At 58.7% G+C, this 17,014-nt stretch overlaps 1 protein-coding gene across 1 annotated transcript in view; it reads left to right on the top strand.

Moving 5' to 3' along the window:
• The window catches only part of MYO18B (myosin XVIIIB), a 62,523-nt gene that overhangs the window by 29,792 nt on the left and 15,717 nt on the right, over positions 1–17,014 (top strand). The window contains 13 exon segments of the mRNA XM_080559239.1: positions 68–176; positions 623–747; positions 1,399–1,553; positions 1,657–1,780; positions 2,234–2,434; positions 2,554–2,664; positions 3,702–3,806; positions 6,364–6,513; positions 10,270–10,383; positions 10,650–10,766; positions 11,491–11,574; positions 12,638–12,775; positions 13,352–13,537. Coding sequence (XP_080415365.1) covers positions 68–176; positions 623–747; positions 1,399–1,553; positions 1,657–1,780; positions 2,234–2,434; positions 2,554–2,664; positions 3,702–3,806; positions 6,364–6,513; positions 10,270–10,383; positions 10,650–10,766; positions 11,491–11,574; positions 12,638–12,775; positions 13,352–13,537 — 1,719 coding nt within the window.

The following is a 17,014-nucleotide window of genomic DNA, read 5'->3' as shown; positions in this document are numbered from 1 at the left end:
TGCTCTGCCCGAGTGCCCCAGGAGCGGGTTGAGCTGCTCCCTCCTTCCCTTCCCCGGCCTTCCCCAGAGCAAGCACGACCAAGTGCAGAAGAAACTGGAGTCAGTACAGAAGCAGCTGGAGGAGGCCCAGCAGCTGGTGCAGTTGCGTGAGATGAAGATCAGTGGCTCTGAAGGAGGTAGGGCATCCGTCTGGGGCCATGCATGCTTCAGGGGGCCAGCCAGAGCCACGGGGCCAGCGCTGCCAGCCCAGTGGGGCAGCAGAGAAGGTGGAGGTTGGGTCCCCTGGGCAGCCCAGCTCCCGTGTTCAGCACCCTCGTGCCCTTGCACGGCCCTTTCATGGGTGTGGATGGGGGGGCAGGCAGGGTTTCTGCCTATGGGAGCTGCTGGCACGTGCCCAGTGCTCCCAGCAGCTCAGTGTTTAAAGCACTTATGGGAGTGATGGGGAGGCTGGGATGGGATGGGATGGGATGGGCTGGGCTGGGCTGGGATGGGGTGCATGTTCCACAAATTGGGGCAGCCCTGGGTGCAGAAAGCAGAGCTCTTGGAGCCCTGTCTGTGCCCCATGGGAGCCACGCTCGGCCCTGAGCAGCGGCACCCGGCGCACCCGGGGCTGTGTTTGCAGAGGACGCGTGGCACGTGCGGTTTGACTGCGCGCAGACCGAGATCGCCTTCCTCCAGAAGAGGCTGGCGCAGCTGGAGGAGCGGCTGGGCGCCGAGCTCAGCGCCCGGACGGGGCTCGAGCAAAAGGCAAGTGCTGCCCGGCCGGCCCCGGGGCTCTCGGGGTCATGCCTCGGAGCAGGGCTGCTGCTGGCCGGGCGTGGAGGGGCTCAGCCACGGGTCCTGATGCTGATGCAGCTCCTGGGTACGGGTGGGGTTGTGCTTGCATGACCTGTTGCACAAAGAGCTGTTAACGTAAAGAGATGGTAATTCGTGAGCTTTGCGATGAGGAGACGAAGAGGTGGTGTGCTTCCCTGCGCAGTGCCTGGGATCCTGTAAGGGTAAAATAAAGAAATGAGTATTGTTCATGCTACATTAAAAAGTAATAAGAGAAGCAGCCCAGCCTTAGGATCTCGGGCAAAGCAAAACATCCCATTTGCTTTCAGATAGTTAGTTTGGAATTACAGGCTCCATTAATGCAAGATTTTGCTTATTTAAAGTCATTCCTTAATGACCCCGCTCCCTGACTTGCAAGAGCTCTGTGCATCTCCCTGCCCCGTGCACGATGCCAACCCCTAGGGGAAGCTCCCCTTCTGCACGGAGCGTTTCATTCCAAAACGGCTGCCCGGGGAGGGGGTGCCCTGGGGTGGGGGGGGGTCCAGATCCAGTTCTGCTGAGTCCCCAGGTGGTGGTGGTGCCAGCCCCAGGACCCCTGTGTCACTCACGCACCTCTGCCTGCAGCTGGGCGAGGCGCAGGCGGCGTGCGGGGCGGCCCGGGCGGCAGCGCAGCAGCTGCAGCGGCGCTGCAGGCGGCTGGCCTGCGAGCTGGAGGACGCGCGGGCGCTCGCCGAGAGCCAGCAGAGCCGCAACCACGAGCTGGAGAAGCGGCAGAAGAAGTAAGGCCGGTGGGAAGGGGATGGGGGGAACGTGGAGGGGCCGGGGGTGGTGGTGGGGGGCGGCGTGGCATCGCGCAGGGGTGATGTGCGCTTCTGCGCCCAGGTTCGACCTGCAGCTGGCCCAGGCCCTGGGGGAGTCTGCGTTTGAGAGGAGCCTCCGTGAGAAGGTGACCCAGGAGAACTCCTCCCTCAGGTGGGAGATGGGCAAGCTTCAGCAGAGCTTGGAGGTAAGCGGGAGAGGGCCCACCTGCTTCGCATCCCAGTCCAGGAGCAGCTCGCAGAGCAACGCCATCCTCTTTGTAATTACAGCAGAGGCAATTAGACGCAAACCCAGCAACGTGGCTCTGGTTTCTTTTAGCACAGCTATAGGAGGTACCTATATTCAAATAACATTATCCTCTGCTAGAAGGAGAGGCTGTCACGTCTTACAAGCCCCATCCCACGGGGCTGGGGGGCTGTCAGGCCACCCCAGGCAGCACGGGTCGCAGCCCAGGGGTGAGGAAAGCGACATCAGGAGCAAAACGGAGAGGGAAGGGGTTGCTCAGAGAGTTGGTGCGGTCGGGGCTGCCCGCTGCTGGCCGGGCTGTTCCTGATGCCGCAGTTGGGAATGGTCGGGGTTTTGAGAGCGGTGCATGAGTGAGCCCCCGCCGCATGCTGAGCCCCTCTCTGCCCCCGAGCAGCAGAAGCAGGCGGAGGGGGCCAGCCTGGAGCAGCGGGCGGCGCAGCTGGCCGGCCGGCTGCAGGAGCTCAGCGCCCCCGGCGCCCCAGACGCCCGCGCCATGCCCGCGCTCCAGCAGCAGCTCTGGGACCTGGAGGCCAGCGCTGCCGAGCAGCAGAAGGAGCTGGAGCGGCAAACGGCCGCCGTCGATCACCTGGAGCAGGTAACGCGGCCCCTGCCTGGGCTTGGTGTGCCCAGGACGTTCCTCCCCGCATGGGTGGGTCAAGTCAGAGCTCCGGAGTGGGGAGCGACCACGGGTGTGCTCGCCTCTGGGCCTTTCAGCTCCACCAGCGGCTGGAACTGGAGATAGAGCGGATGAAGCAGATCCACCAGAAGGAGCTGGAGGACAAGGACGAGGAGCTGGAGGACGTGCGGCAGTCCTGCCAAAGGAGGGTAGGTCGGTGCTGGGGGGCACGGGGGGCTCCTTCCTCCCAGGTGAGTGGTGATTGCTGCTTTCCCAGCACGGCACCAGCCCCGGTCACAGCCCGGGATGCAGAACCAGGGGCTGGGGCAGCCGGGATCCCCCATGCTGGGGACGGTGCGGGGCCCCGTGGGATGCAGCGCACGCAGGCACCACGTTCCCCGTAAGCAACACCAGCGTCACACCAAGGGCACCTCCCGCAGACAGCCAGAGTTTTGTGTTCTGTGATAATGAACAGAAAATAGCCTTTTGACAAGGTCTGAGAAAGCTGCTAGTTCGGTGGCTTGCAAACATGCATTCTGATTTCCCCGAAATCCCCGGGGTGTTTGGTTCAGGGCTGCCGTGCTGCGTGGTAGCAGCCAGTTCCCACTAGGCCTGGGGCGTACCTGGCTGTCGATAGCGAATTAACGTTGCTGAGGCTTAATGAAGCAGTCCGTGGGGTTTTGCATTTGCTATTCTAGGCAGGCAGAGCAAGTCGGGAGTCAAATGAGGCAATCTCTGCTCCTGCTCCTGTGAGCACGTGGGTGTCACCAGCCCCGAGGCCTGGCGGGGCCGTGCTGCTGCGTGGGGCCGCAACTGGCTGCGATCGCCCCTTGTCTGCGTGGCACTGCCCTCGCTGTGGTTCCAGTGCTTACCCCTGCCCCTCTTCAGCTTTCCCTGAAGCTCCAGGCTGCTCTCAAGCGTGCATTGCACGGGGCTCCTCTCCGGGGTCACCTCTGCCCTTCCCCTCAGACTTTTCGATCGCCCTGTGCAGGGGGCAAGTTATTGCCAGCGTCATTAAGGGAGAGGGGGAGCCCTCGGGGCTGCTCTTGGCTGACAGGGTGTCGCTCACCCTTCCTCTGCCTTACCCTGCGTGGCCTGACTATTATTTTCCAAACGAATAAATGGCTGAGACTCTCTGGAGAGCAGTCACTGTTCAGCAGCCTGCTTCCATTCCCTTTCTGCACGTTGTTTTGGAGCAGGGCCCATGGCCAGCTCTGACCGAGCCTGGGGCCCTCTCCCCGCACAGCTCCGCCAGCTGGAGATGCAGTTGGAGCAGGAGTACGAGGAGAAGCAGACGGTGCTGCATGAGAAGCAGGACCTGGAAGGGCTGGTCGGCACCCTGTGTGAGCAGGTAAGGACGAGGCCAGGCTGCTGCTTTCACGGGAGTCAAACTAAGCAGAACTAGCGCTGGAGCAGCTCCATCTGCCCAGAAAAACAGTTTATCAGATTCTGCTATTTGCAGAGGAATTCTGCCCCAGACGCATTTGTTGAACAAATCCTTTTTCACTCTCTAATGTGTCCGTGGCAGTGATTGAAGTGAATGTAATGGGAAAAGCGCACACAGCTGCTGCACGTTAAATTAGAAAGCAAGGGACCGAACGCGGCTCCATCGAACAGCATTTATCAGCTCGGGCATCGCTTGGCATCGCTGAGCAGCCGGGCTGGAAGCGTCTGGGGACAGCACAGGGGCACGGCTGGGGACAGGGACACGGTCAGTGCTGCCCTCTCGCTGCTCCTGCCCCCGCAGGTGCCCCATGGGGCTGGTTTCGTGCTGGTGTCCCCTCTCTGTGCCGTGTCGCGATCCACGTTGCACGTGCAGAGGAGGAGCTGGTTGTGTGGAGCCGGGGTGATGAAACACTGCATCCACCAGCCGTTGGCACAAGTGGGCTGGGTGCCGCTGAGCCTGGCGCCTGCGGGCGTTCATTAAACAGGGGGAACAGGGAGCTCTGCGGCACCGAAACGAGAAGGGTGCTCCCCACGGACACCACGCGGTGTGACGGGGCCCAGCCGTAACGTCCCACTGATTCTGAGCCTGTAAAATGTTTTGGGAAGTGCAGGAATAAACCTTGCAGCATGAAAGCAGGGCGCATTATTGCTACTGCTCAGTGCGACGCGTTTCTCTTGCTCGGTAGAGCAAAACTGAGCTGGGTGCGGAGGAGGCAGGGTTGTGCGATGGGAAGCTGGAGCAGTGTGGGGCTCGGGACACCCACATCGCTGCCCCGGCAGCCCCCCCACGTCCTGCAAAGGGCACTCACGCTCCCGAGGGACGGGGAGAGGGGAGAGAAACCCTGGGTGTTGCTGGAGTGTATGTGGAATATAACCAGCGCCTGGAAAGCAGCTATTGGGTTAAACCCCTGCCTTATAACTTCAAGAATCAGCAGGCTGGAATGGTGGCAGGCCGAGGCAGAGGCTGGGGTGCCTGCTGTGCCCATTTACGATACAAAATCCATCGCCTGCAATGGCAGCAGACACTGAGCTATGCAGAAAATGATGCTGAACGGCGTCCAAGATATGGTCTGTGGGGATGGCAGGGATAAAAGCAAATCTGCTCTGCTGTAGTGTTATTATAAATACTGCCTGACTTACGGCGGACAGTATGCTTCAGAGCAGTTTATTAAAAAGGGAAAAAAAAAATGCTGTCCCAGAAAACTAATTAAGGAAATGGAGATGTCAACGATTGCGGGTTTCTGCAAATGCCAGCCAGCTCGGAAACAGGCTGCAAGGTCAAATCCGCACAATTAATTTTAGCCAGTGAACATAAAATAGGAGAACAGGTCTGAAACGAGAGGAGCTGTGGAAAAGAGAGTAAATGGAAAATGCTCCCACAATTCAATTAGTCTGAAATCAAGCACTGAAACCACGTCCTTGCTTGTTTGGTGTTTTTCTAATTCTTTTATCCTTGTAACCATGGTTGCTCTCTGTTTGAGGGGGGGACATGGAAGGTTTGTTTTTTTTAAGGTGCTTCCTACTTTCCTTCTTTAAATGGCTTCCGAGTGATGCAGTGACACTGCATTGCCGGGTGATGAGCCTCTGAAATAACCCAGCAGTTATTTTCTGCTGGCACTGCTGGAGACGCACGCACAAGGAGCCGCTGCCTCCCCCACTGAGGGCTGCAGCATCGGTTACGCACCTCCGCGGCTGACGGAGGCTCCAGATGCTTTGCATTAGCGATGTGTAAATAATTCCTGATGAAGCCTTCCTCACCAGCATTTTGTGTTTTTTTTTCCCCTTCCCCTGTGGGCTGACTTCCTCATGCCTTCGTCATTGTTTCTCCCACCTACCATTTTCCCTGTAGTCGCAGTTTTTTTTTTTTCTCTTTGTTTCCCTCGTGCAAGGACTTTCGCCTTTCCCTGCAGCGGCTCTCAGCACACTCCGGGGTCTTCCCTCTCCAAATCTGCGGCTGCTGGGGCCATGGGGTGGGAGGAGCGGTCGTGGTGCAACCCTGATGCACAGCTCGGGCTGCTGCCACCGTAGCCTGGCCACATGAAGAGTCCTGGTGACAGCGCTCGGTGGCTGCGGGGACAGGGCGCTGGTGCTCTGTGGACTGGTGAGATGGGGCGCTGTAGGGACATGCAGCTCTTGGAGGCTGGGGCAAGCAAACGTCTTCAGAGGAACAGCTTTCTGGTAGAAAAAATGAGGTGTTTTCCTGCAACCTGACAGTTTTGGTGTTTGCATAATTTATTTTCTTCCTTGTGTTTAAGTGTTATTTGATAAAGACAGAAAACTGCCCCGTTTACACGTAGATATTTAATATCTTCTTGCAAAATGGATTACCCAAATCCCTCCCGGTTCCCGAGTTGGTGCTTTTGGAAGTTTTATTACGTGGGGTGGGCCTGAGGGTGGCTCTGGCTGGGGACTGAAGCCCTGGCACCCCAGGGCGCGCCCTCAGGCTGCTCCTCTCCCTCCAGATCGGCCACCGCGACCTCGACGTGGAGAAGCGGCTGCGGCGGGACCTGCGCCGGACGCGCGCGCTGCTGGCCGACGCGCAGCTGCTGCTGGCCGCCCCCACGGAGCCCGGTGCCGCCAGCGCTGCCGAGCTGGAGCGGCTGCACAGGCAGGTAGGCACCAGGGAGGCTTCCAGAGGCACCGGGGCACGCGATCATCACTGTTCCCTGGGCACGTCCCCGTGGTGCCGCAGGCGGTGTTTGACCGAAGCCTGCGTACCGCGTGGCGATGCCATCCGAATGCCAAGCTGAGCCTGCAGGTGCCGTTGGCTGGGGGCTGTGCAGCGTGAGCATGACCCCTCCTGCTGGCTTTCACCAGATCCACTATGGAAAAGGTGCGGAGAGGCAGCAAAGTGGCCCCAGCCCTCAGTCAGGGCTGCCCCACGCTGTCCCTCGCCTCCACGGCGAGCAGCGCAGAGCTGGTGCTCACGGCAGCCCCGGCCCCTCCAGGGACGTCACTTTTGTACCTCGACCCAGGTGAAGCTGCAAGAGAGACCCGCGGGTCTCGGGGCCACAGCAGCGCAGGCGAGCAGCGACCTGTGGTGCTGTGCACGCTCTGTGCTAGCACGAGGAGTGCCCCTTGTGCCACCAGGGTCGGCTCGCAGGGCGCACTGCTCTGTAATTAAGCCAACAGCGGTTAAGTATTTTTTTCTTTTTCTTAGGCAGCCCTGTTAATTACCTTCTGTTCAGCATGCTTTCTGTCTTCTCATACCGCGATCCGGAGGCCCTGTTTGTGTGACATGTTGCCATAGAAATGGCTGTAAGGAGGCACAAGCTGCCAGAGCAGGGACCGCGGCTTCTGTGCCAGGCTTTAAGCGCAGACACCGCGGGTCCCATGCTGGTGCTGGAGCTGGGGCGAGCAGGGTGGGCACTGCTGTGCCCTGCGCAGGACGGACAGACAGACGGCTGTGGTGCAGCCCGGGAGGAGGTGGCACAGAAGTCCTTGTGCCCTCGGGGATGGAGGGGCAGGCGGTGCTCGCCGGCCCTGGGCTGGCACGTGCAGAGCTCCAGGGCTGAGCTACTGACGCCAGTCCTCCGAAACCGCACAGCAATTAATCTCCATTGTGCATTACCCCTGGAAACAAACTAATCGGGAGGCATGAGCGATTCCAACAACACACAAATATAATTGAGATAATAGTTCTGCATAAATAACAGCTGTGAGCAGCAGCTGTTCCCACCTGCGCCGGGGAGACGTGGAAGGTGAGCTGGGCGCCGTGGCTGCTGCCTTGCCCACGCCTGTGCTGCTGGCTGGGGCGGCTGGGGCAGGGGGTGGCTACGACCAGGGCATGTCCCTTGTTTGAACTCACTCCCTTGTGCCCTCAGCTGGGCGATTTGTCACCCTCTGACCCAGCAGCACCCAGCGCCAGGGCTGGCTGGTGCCGAGGGCACCCTTCTGCTGCCAGCTCCAGCTCCGTGGGCATTGCTGGCCCCCGCGTGGGCTTCACCAGCTGCGGGACCTGGCTCCTGTCTGCTGCTGCAGCATCTCGCAGGCCGTGTGCTGTCACCTCCTGGCGGCACCTGCCCCGCTGCCTCGCGTGTTTGAGGAGCGCGGAGGAGAGCCTCAGTATTGGGAGCATCTCATGTCTGCCGTGCTGCCAACGCCGAGGCTCTGCGTGCATTAAAAGCGCCTCATGATTATGCCGTCCCTTACATTTAAATGCTTCCTAATGGCATTCATGATGAGGTTCTCAGAATCCGATACATCCTACCACCAGCCCACAAAGCTCTGCAAGAATGAAAATGTCGCTAAAATGCTACATTTCCGTTAATCAAAATCCATATGGTCTGAAAGTCGAGCATTGTTTCTTAATAAGTCTGAAGCATCCATTTTACGCAGGTATTTAACAGATGGTGTAGCACAACAAACTAATGTTGTTCGTCCATTCATACATTATGCATTTTGGGGCGAGTTTCAGTTTATTCTTCCCAAGTGGGAAAATTCCATTGCATGAAGTGAAAGAGAAGCTGGAATTTAATGGGAGGTCCAGAGATGAATCCCTCTGATTAAACTGTCTGGCGCATTTGTAGAATCAGGGCAGGGGAATGACCAGGTCCAGGGAAAAGCTGGAAAAATGTGGGAAAGCCCCGGACACAGAGCTGCCGTGTGAGCTGAGCGCCCGGCGGCACGGGGGGCTCGGTGTGCCGGGGGGCTGCGATGCGCCTGCTGTCCCACGCCGCAGGATTTCCCTGTGCTCGCCACGTGGTGACACAGGGCACAACCTCAGGTGTTTCTGTTTGCTGAAGCACTTAGTGCCATGCTGCTGGTGGTTTCTGGTCTTCCCGTGGCGAGCTCGAGGGCAGAGCGCTGCAGGACACGTGTGTGCACGATGTGAATGAGCGAATGAAAGTCCTGCAGGAGGGGAGCTCGGGGCAGGCGCTGTCGTTGTCCTCGGGGCTCCTTTTGTGGCACAAGCTATCGTTCCCTGGAAATCTCTGACTGTTAACATCTCCTAGAAGCTGTCGCTTCGGTAATTTCAGTCCCTGCCTCCCTTCATGCAAAATACAAAGCCGTTCTTCATCTGGGGGGCGAGCGGGGAGCACACCGCGTGTCCCTGCAAGAGCGGCTCTGTGAATGGCCTGCCTGGGCAACCCAACCAAGTGGGCTGAGTCCAGACACAGGGGCAATTTCCAGCAGCCACTCTGCAGGATTGCAGCTGCTCAAAGCCCCCGTGCCAGAGCGTCGCGTTGAGGACGGTCTGTGCACCCCGGGGTGGCGGGGTGGTCGCTGCCCGCCCGTGTCGCCTTGGTGCAGGGAGGACGAGCGAGGCTCTGCCCGGTTCCCCCCCCAGGAGGTTGGGGCTGCGGGCAGGGTGCTGCGTGAGGAGGGGCAGAGCGGTCCTGTCGCTGCCTTGTAGTGGTCTGGAGCCCTCCCTGGTGCTGTTAGACGAGGAAATTCAGTGGCTTGAAGGGAAAAGTGACCTCAATTTCCTCTGCGGATTGAGCTCTGAGGAAGCAAATTACCTGCTTAACTTCTCCAAGTGTGTCTCACCCCAGACTGTTGAGGGAAGTGAACTGAGGATTGCTCCAGAACTTCATAATCCCCCACATTTTATTTTATTTTATTTTATTTTTAAGGGAGGGAATAGCAAAAGGCAGGTGAAACATTTCCTGAGAAAATGGCTTTAAATGCCCGAACTGTGGCAGATTCCTCACCTGCACTTGAGCCCTGCATTCCCTGGACAAACGGGGAACAGGCAGGGGAAACGAGCAGCAGGTGGAGGGTTTTAGTTTCCTTCCTGATAAACAAAGGAAACCTGCGTGAGCAAGGGAAGGAACTGCATGTTCAGGTACAACCCACGTAAGTTCCTCCATCTCAGCGGTGTGTTTGGGGGATGATGCTGCATCTTCCAGATGTTTCCAGCCCACTTAAGATCATTGTAGTTTTAACGGCTGAGCTATAAAAACCGAGAGCAAATTAGCATTTATAAATGTGATATTTCATGTGTATTTGCAAATGCAATTTGTGCTATGTGAAAAGCCCATTTGAAAACTCCAAATCGTGAATTGCTCTAATCAGGAATTACATGTAATTCACATAATTTTGCAAATTAATGATCCCAGCTCTACCCCGCCAAGGCGGAGGGGGTGTGCGGTGTGTGCTCCAGCAGCCGGCAGGAAGGGCGCCTGCGTGCGGCCGGGCGGTCGGGCACGCGGGGAGCTCTCATCTCGCAGCACTGCGGCTGCTGCCTGGGGAAAGTTTTCACTGTGAAGCAGAACCAGACGGTCTGAACGGCAGTGCAGATTTTAAAGGGCTGAGTTTTGGCGTGTGCAAGCAGGGGACACGCTCTGGGGGTGCAGTGCAAACAGGCGGGGTTTCCGCAGGCACCGTGCGCTCGTGCAATCATCGCCTCCCTCTGTTTGCCACAGCTGGAAGAGAGCGAAGCGAGGTGTGCGGAGGCCCAGAGGTCCCAGCAGGCGACAGCCCTGCAGCTGGAGAACCTGCACGCGGAGCTGGAGACCCTCAGCAGGAACAAGACCCTGGTGCGTGGGGCAGGGCAGCGGCACAATCCCACCCCCGCGGGATGTTTGATAGCAATAATCCCCAAATCACCCCCGTCGCTTTGGTGAAGAGCCCCCGGGCCCCTTAATGGGTGAATAAAAGGGCTAAAAGCGCGCAGCATCCCTTCGCCTCCCCCTGCAGCTCCACCGGGCTGTGAGAGCTGGGCAGGGGGTGCCGCGGACCCCCGGCGGGGCGTGCCGTGAGGTGGGTCCCCACCACGACACGAGGCCCCGCTCCGCTCCCGCAGGCGGACGAGCAGCTGTCCCAGCTGCAGCACGAGAGGGCCGACCTCCTGCGGCGCGTCGACGAGGACCAGGAAGATCTGAACGAGCTCATGGCGAAGCACAAGGCCCTGATCGCACAGGTAGGAGCTGGGGTCGGGGGGGCTTTGTGGCATCCCCCTGCCCAGCAGGGAAAAGCCTGCAGCATCCACCTGCCTGGCAGGGAAAATCCTGCAGCATGGCTCAAAGCAACTGCCGGTCCCTGTGGGTGCTTAGGGTGGGGGCTTCAGGAACCAGATGCTGGGGTGAGAGGAAGGGATGGCTCACAGCCCTATCTCCTCTCACCCCCGTTTTGACTCTCTTCAAGAGGTGGCTTGGCTCTGGTTTCAATAGCCAGGAAATCCTGGAGCATCGCTCTCTGGCTCCTTTTCTATTCTTTCTTCACCGTTTTCTCATGCAGAGCCTAAAAAGTGCTGACAGGCAGCCCTGGGGCTCCCTGCATAATGCTCAGACTAGGGCAGGCTCTCCCAAAGGATTGTAAGTGGAGCTGAGGGACCCCAAGGCTCCTGGCAGGGCAGCTGTTGGGTCAGGCTGGCAAGACTGACGGTACACAGCCTGGTACCCTGCAGTGCCGTTACGGAGCTGGGAAACGGGGTCTGGAAGCACCCCGAGGGCAGAAATGAGCTTGACAAGAGGGTTCTGGCCTGACCTGCAGTATTTGCTCTGAAAATGAGGGAAGTTGCGTTCAGTCAGTGCTGTGCAGGAAGAGGCAGCCCCTGCCGGGGAGCTGGCACGCGTGCACCTGCAAAGCCACACACCTCGGGTGCCTGCGGGCTGCTTCCACCACCAGGCTCTCTGTTTCCCCAGTCTGCAACAGACATCGCTCAGATCCAAGAGCTACAGACGCAGGTGGAGGACGCAAAGAAGGAAAAGCAGAGCCTCCAGGAGAAGGTAATTCCTCCCCAGCTGTCCTGCGCTGAGCTCAGCAGCGAGATCCCTGCGCCCAGCGAGCCGCACGGCACCAGGCAGGGGGATGCCGTCTCCATGTCCGTAGTCAGACCAAGCCTCCACCGAGGTGTCACAAAGCAATTTCTCCTCTGTGAAACAGGCCGGGTCCTCTTCTCTTGCTAATGCCCTGTGCGTGCCCTCGGGAGCTGCAAGGTGCAGGAGCCGCTGCCTGCCTGCTGCACCGCTGCACCCCTGGGGTTGGGGCACACCACGTGTGCTGGGGCTGCAGGGCTCTGCCAGCCACTGCCTGGGGGTGAAGAAGGTTTTCCCGTGCGGAGAGCTTCAGTTCCTCCGTGGGGCTGGGGGAGAAGCGGGCTTCTGACGGGGGGCTGCGTGGTTGGGTGCCGCTCTGCCTCACCGCTGCGGCTGCCCCGCTGTCCTGGAGTGCATGCATTAATTTTAAACACATGAGTAATCCCATTAAGTTAAGTGCTTTACTGGAGCGTGGCTAAGCTGCCCAGGAATCGGAGATAGCACTCGCTCACTCCGAGGCGGAGAGTATTGTGCTGTAAAGATAGGCCAGATAACAGATGACAAATTCCCCTGGTTCTAGGTCAAATATAAAATCTGAACCAAGCGTGTTCCAGGGCTGCTAAAAGGAGAGCAGCTTGCCTAGGAGATCTCGGTGTAACGGCTGAAGAAAAAACTCAGTGCAGGCAGCTTTGCACATAAATTGTGAATTTTTATGCCTGCTGTCCTCAAAGAATTTGCTGAGAAGAGAAAAGCAAAAGAAACCCAGACGAGCGCCATCCTGCTGGAACATTTTTCTTTCAAAAGTACATGCTAGTGTCATGCATTTATAGCACAGTGCGAGCACTAGGGAATCCTTCAGGGAGCTTCAGGCAATATTTTCCCGACGTGCCTGGCAGCGCACGCCAGGCCCCGTGCGTTCATTGTGTATTCAGAGGGGAGCTGGGGTGGCCGCAGAGGTCTCGGTGCAGGTAACGGCGAGGGGAGGGGACGGGCACGCTGCTGGCAGGGGCACTTTTGACGCGTGTCCCCCCAGCTGCGGGCGGCGCAGGCGAGCGCAGCGCGCTTGGAGCAGCGCCCGGCCGAGCGCGCGGTCATCAGCCGGCAGGAGGCCCACATCCGCGACCTGGAGAGCCGCCTGGACTGCCAGGCCGTGCAGATGAAGCGCTTCGAGGTACGGCCGGGTGCGGGGCCCCGGGGACACGGCTTAGCACCAGAGGTGGACGCGGTGACACCGCCCGCTCTGCACCCGGGTAGGGGCGAGGGGACAGGGCGGCGCTCACAGGTGGGGTCTTAGCTCCGTGCTCTGTGCTTGCAGAGGCCACAGGTTTCATGCTGCTGTCATTATTCATACCTGTTGTGGTGTTTATTAAAAAGCAACACTGGTCCACTGCTATAAACACCCGGAGGAGAATACGGCCCCTGCCTCCGGACGCCATCCCAGCACCCTCCTGACAGCCACCCCCTGCCCTGAGCACCAGCCGGACCCCAGGGCATCAGGCTCCATCCAAATACCTCGCTGTGCCCACAAGTCAGCGTGGCTGCTGGCACCCCAGGAGGTGGTTTTGCTGTCACTTCCTCCCCGGGTTGCGCTGCCCAAAAAAAACTCGGGGTGAAGGAAATGGCTCCGGTGCCCCAGACTGGCATCAGGGTCAGGCAGGGAGCGCTCCCCACGTCGCCGTGTGCTCTCGGAGAGCTTTCTGACTCCTCACCTGCATCTCCCTGGCTCTACCCCATGCTGCCTCCCCAGGTGCTGGTGCTGCGCTTGCGGGACAGCATCATAAAGATGGGCGAGGAGCTGGAGAAGGCGGCCGAGTCGGAGGCCCGGGAGAAGGAGAGCACCAAGTACTACCAGAGGAGGATGGAGGAGATGAAGGCGGACATGAATGAGCTGGTGCAGAGGGAGCTGGAGTCCAGCCGCCGGCGCGTGGAACTGGTAAGGGGGTGCTAACCCATGGGCCCTTTGTCCTGCCAAAAACGCACAGTTTCAGGCAGCCTTCGCTTTGCAGGCCCTCCTCAGCCCCCTGCCCTCCTGCAGCGCCCAGCCCAGGGCTTGCCCAGCTTGGCTGCTCTGGGATGGGGGCTCAGGGAAACCCGGGCCATGCACATCTCCGTGTGCTGCTGGAGAGCGAGTGGTGTCCTCCCGTCCCTGCTCCCCTGGGAGGTCAGGGCGCTGTGGAAGTGATGGTCCCAGCCCTCCGAGGGATGCAGAGCAAGCCAGGTCTGGGCTGTGGCGAGTGGAGCTGGGGAGCTCCGGTGCTCACTGCAGGAGCAGAGGATTGCTTCTCATCCCCCGCAGCCCCGAAGCATCGAACCGAAGCTGTTACTGTGGCTCCTCGCTTTCCATTTCTCCCCAGCTGGGCAGGCAGGGCTGGGCAGTCCCTCCGCTCTCTGTTCTGTTCCAAGAGGGAAACTGCTTCGCCTGCTCAGCTCTAGCAAATGTCGAGCAGGCGTCCAGGTTACCCCCGACACCCTTCTTGGCAAAGCCTTGGCGTGCTGGAAATCCACACCACGTCCCCAGCTCGCCGCTCGCTGCCAGCTCGCCTTCCTGCAGCTCCTGCTGCTTTTCTGGGCGAGAGCTGCAGCGGGGGGAGCGCCTGGCACGGGGCAGTGCCCCTCGGCGTGCCCAGCCCTGCTGTGCTGCTCTGCACGGCGAGCCAGCGCGGACAAACAGCGAGCCTGCTCTGCCTGCGCAAAGCCCCAAGCAGAGCGGGAGTGCGGCAAAAATAGCTTCACCTTCACTGTGCGGTCCTCACCCGGCAGCTCTTTTCATGTTGGTATTTTTCAGTAAACAGAAGGAAAGTCTTGCTTCCAAGCAGTAATTGAAAGATATTGCATTTCTGCTAGCGAGACAGCCGCATTAGGAGCAGTTATTTTATCAATAATCTTTTATTTAACAATCAAGGAGAGCTCGCCATTTATTTCACCCTGAGGCTGCGAGCCTTTCTGAAGGGAGCGCTGCTTCAGTGCGAATCACTCCACGGCCGCTGTGCACGCTGCAAACTGCCTTTGTCCCTGCTCTGCCAGCCTGAGCCCGACCTGCTGGAGCCCCCCTCCTCCGCGGGCACTGAGGGAGCCCTGCTGCTGGCTTTTGCGGCCAGCCACGCTCTCCAGACCTGCAGATTTTAAAACAAGAGGCTTTGCTCGCTGCTGCCTGTGCTGCGGGCTGGGCTTTGCTGCCCCGTGCCCAGCCCTGGGGCTGGGGTTGCTGCTGCTGCTGCCTCTCCTCGTGCCGAGCGAGAGATGGGGCTTCAGCTGCGCCGATCGCTGCGTGTTCATCGCAGCTCTGGTAGACACACGGTGTTTTGAAACACAGATGTGCTGTCCGTTAGGATACGGGGGGATGCTTGTCACTGAGCTTTTGTATTTGTGCATATGTCTTTAGAAGCTTTCGGAATGTTTTGCGTGGGGATGTAGATGACGGGTGCAGCAAGATGCTTGGTCATCCTATGCTTCTGCCCTCCCAGCTGAAGTTTGCAGGGAATCTGTGGGACCTCCCAGGAGCATGGCGCAGAAGCCCACACAGACACACTCAGGGGCAAAGGGGGGGCTGACTGAATCCAGCCAGGCAGGCAACTGGGGTTACCGGCACTAGCTGCGGGAGGAGGGAGCTGAGCAAGTCCTGCAGGAGAGGAGGTCCTGGGGATGCCTCGGGCCAGCCCTGGCTGCTCTGGTGGCCCCGCAACACTCCCAGCAGCGGAGGCATTGCTCCGACCGTGCTCCTACCAGCGTTCCCGTAAAGCGTTGCGGAGAGCTGTGATTGCAGCCGCGCCGGGCAGGGAGCATCAGTAGTTCGTAGAGAGCCACTTACAGCTCTGCTCCTGCTAAATCCCCCATCTATTATAGATACTGCATGAATTATTCACTTAACATTACTTAAGTCGTGGTCTGCACCTAACGATTTTTTTATTTAAATAACCAGTTGTGAGGTTGTGCACTTGCCAGGCACTACTAGGGCTTAAGAAACACCCGGCGGGATGCGTTTGTTACTCAGATGGGATTAGGAGCTGGTCTTGCTTCCCAGGTCCCAAGAACTGATGCCTGTACATAAGCTTTTTATTCCAATAGCTCGTATTTATCAGAGGTGGAGGCATGTTAAATCCTATTACCGCAAGGACTGTTGCTGTCTCACCAAGCCCACGCCTCCGGCTGGGTTCAGGACAGCTGCTCCCATTCCTCCCTTGTTTTTGACCCACTTTGGGCAGTTGGGAGGCAGAAGCTGCCTCGTGCTCCCGGCATTCACAGACAGCAGGGAAAACACAGCACAGGGATGGGAGCTGGAGAGCTGGCTGCCAGGCAGATGGCTCTGCCTTATGAATTTTGTAGGAAGAATGGGTTTTGAACACTTTCCAAGCCCTGTGCCATCGCAGGGAGGGATGCATGTTTTCTAATGGAGGGGGTAGTACTTGGCCCCGGTTGTCTCCGTCTTTGCTTCAGTTGCATGTCCTGAATTTCTCCGGTGGAGCTGTACCTCCTCGTCCTACACAGCCTGGATCTGAGCCTGCAACAGCTCCTCGTCTCTCAGCTGCTGTGCTGACACCCGGAGCGCGCACGGCTGCACCCAGCTGCCGGACCCTTGGGCTGTGGCAGAGCCTGAGTCATGGCAAGGAGCAGGGGATGGATTTCCAAGTCCTTGGGAGTGTAAAAACAAACCCTGCTCTCTCTGCTCATCAAGAATGCACACGCATTTGTGCTTTTCCTGGTACGAGCCTCCTGGTGAGCTGCCTTGTGCGGTGTAGGGAAGGACGGGGCAGGGGCTGGCACAGGCACCAGCTGCCCTCGCTGCGGCCGGGATTTGGGCAGGGTGGTGCTGGGTGCCCGGTGCTGGGTGCTGGGCATGGTGCCTGGCGGCTTCAGTGCTCCGGAGACAGCACCGGAGCTGGGGGGGCTGCCCCCATCCTCCTCTTAAAGTCAGGTGTCTTTAATGAAGCTGTGAAATTCATCAGCATAATAATTAACTACTTGTACTGAAAATCAAAGTACAGGTGTTAAAATATTCTTCGCATGGGGTTTTGGTTCGTTTTTTTGAAGGTGAGAGTCCCAGTGTAAATAATCTTTTTATGGTTCCTTTGAAGGGAGATATCCTTTGTAATTGCAGCCCTGCTATCGCCACGCAATCCAGCGTGGGGTAGCGTAGTAGAGCCTGATATTTATGATTTTTTTATTTGCAACCTTTAGATTTTTTTTTTGGTATTTCCAGTGAAGCTGAGAGGGGAAATAGGAGCTGTTTGTGATAGCAGCTGAGAACGCTGCCTCCCCCCTGCCCCAGACAAACCCACAGCTCTCAGCGGGGCCCCCGGCAGCCCCCCGGACCCTGTGGGTCTCGCAGCGCTGCTCTTTTCTTTAAGTGCTGATCACTTTGGCTAAGTGCGACGAGGAGATTATCAAAGGGAGCCGGCCCCTCGAGGTGAGG

Source organism: Anser brachyrhynchus (assembly GCF_964034855.1).
Source record: "Anser brachyrhynchus genome assembly, chromosome: 17".
NCBI lineage: Eukaryota > Metazoa > Chordata > Aves > Anseriformes > Anatidae > Anser > Anser brachyrhynchus.
This window is presented reverse-complemented; position numbering and strand designations above follow the sequence as displayed.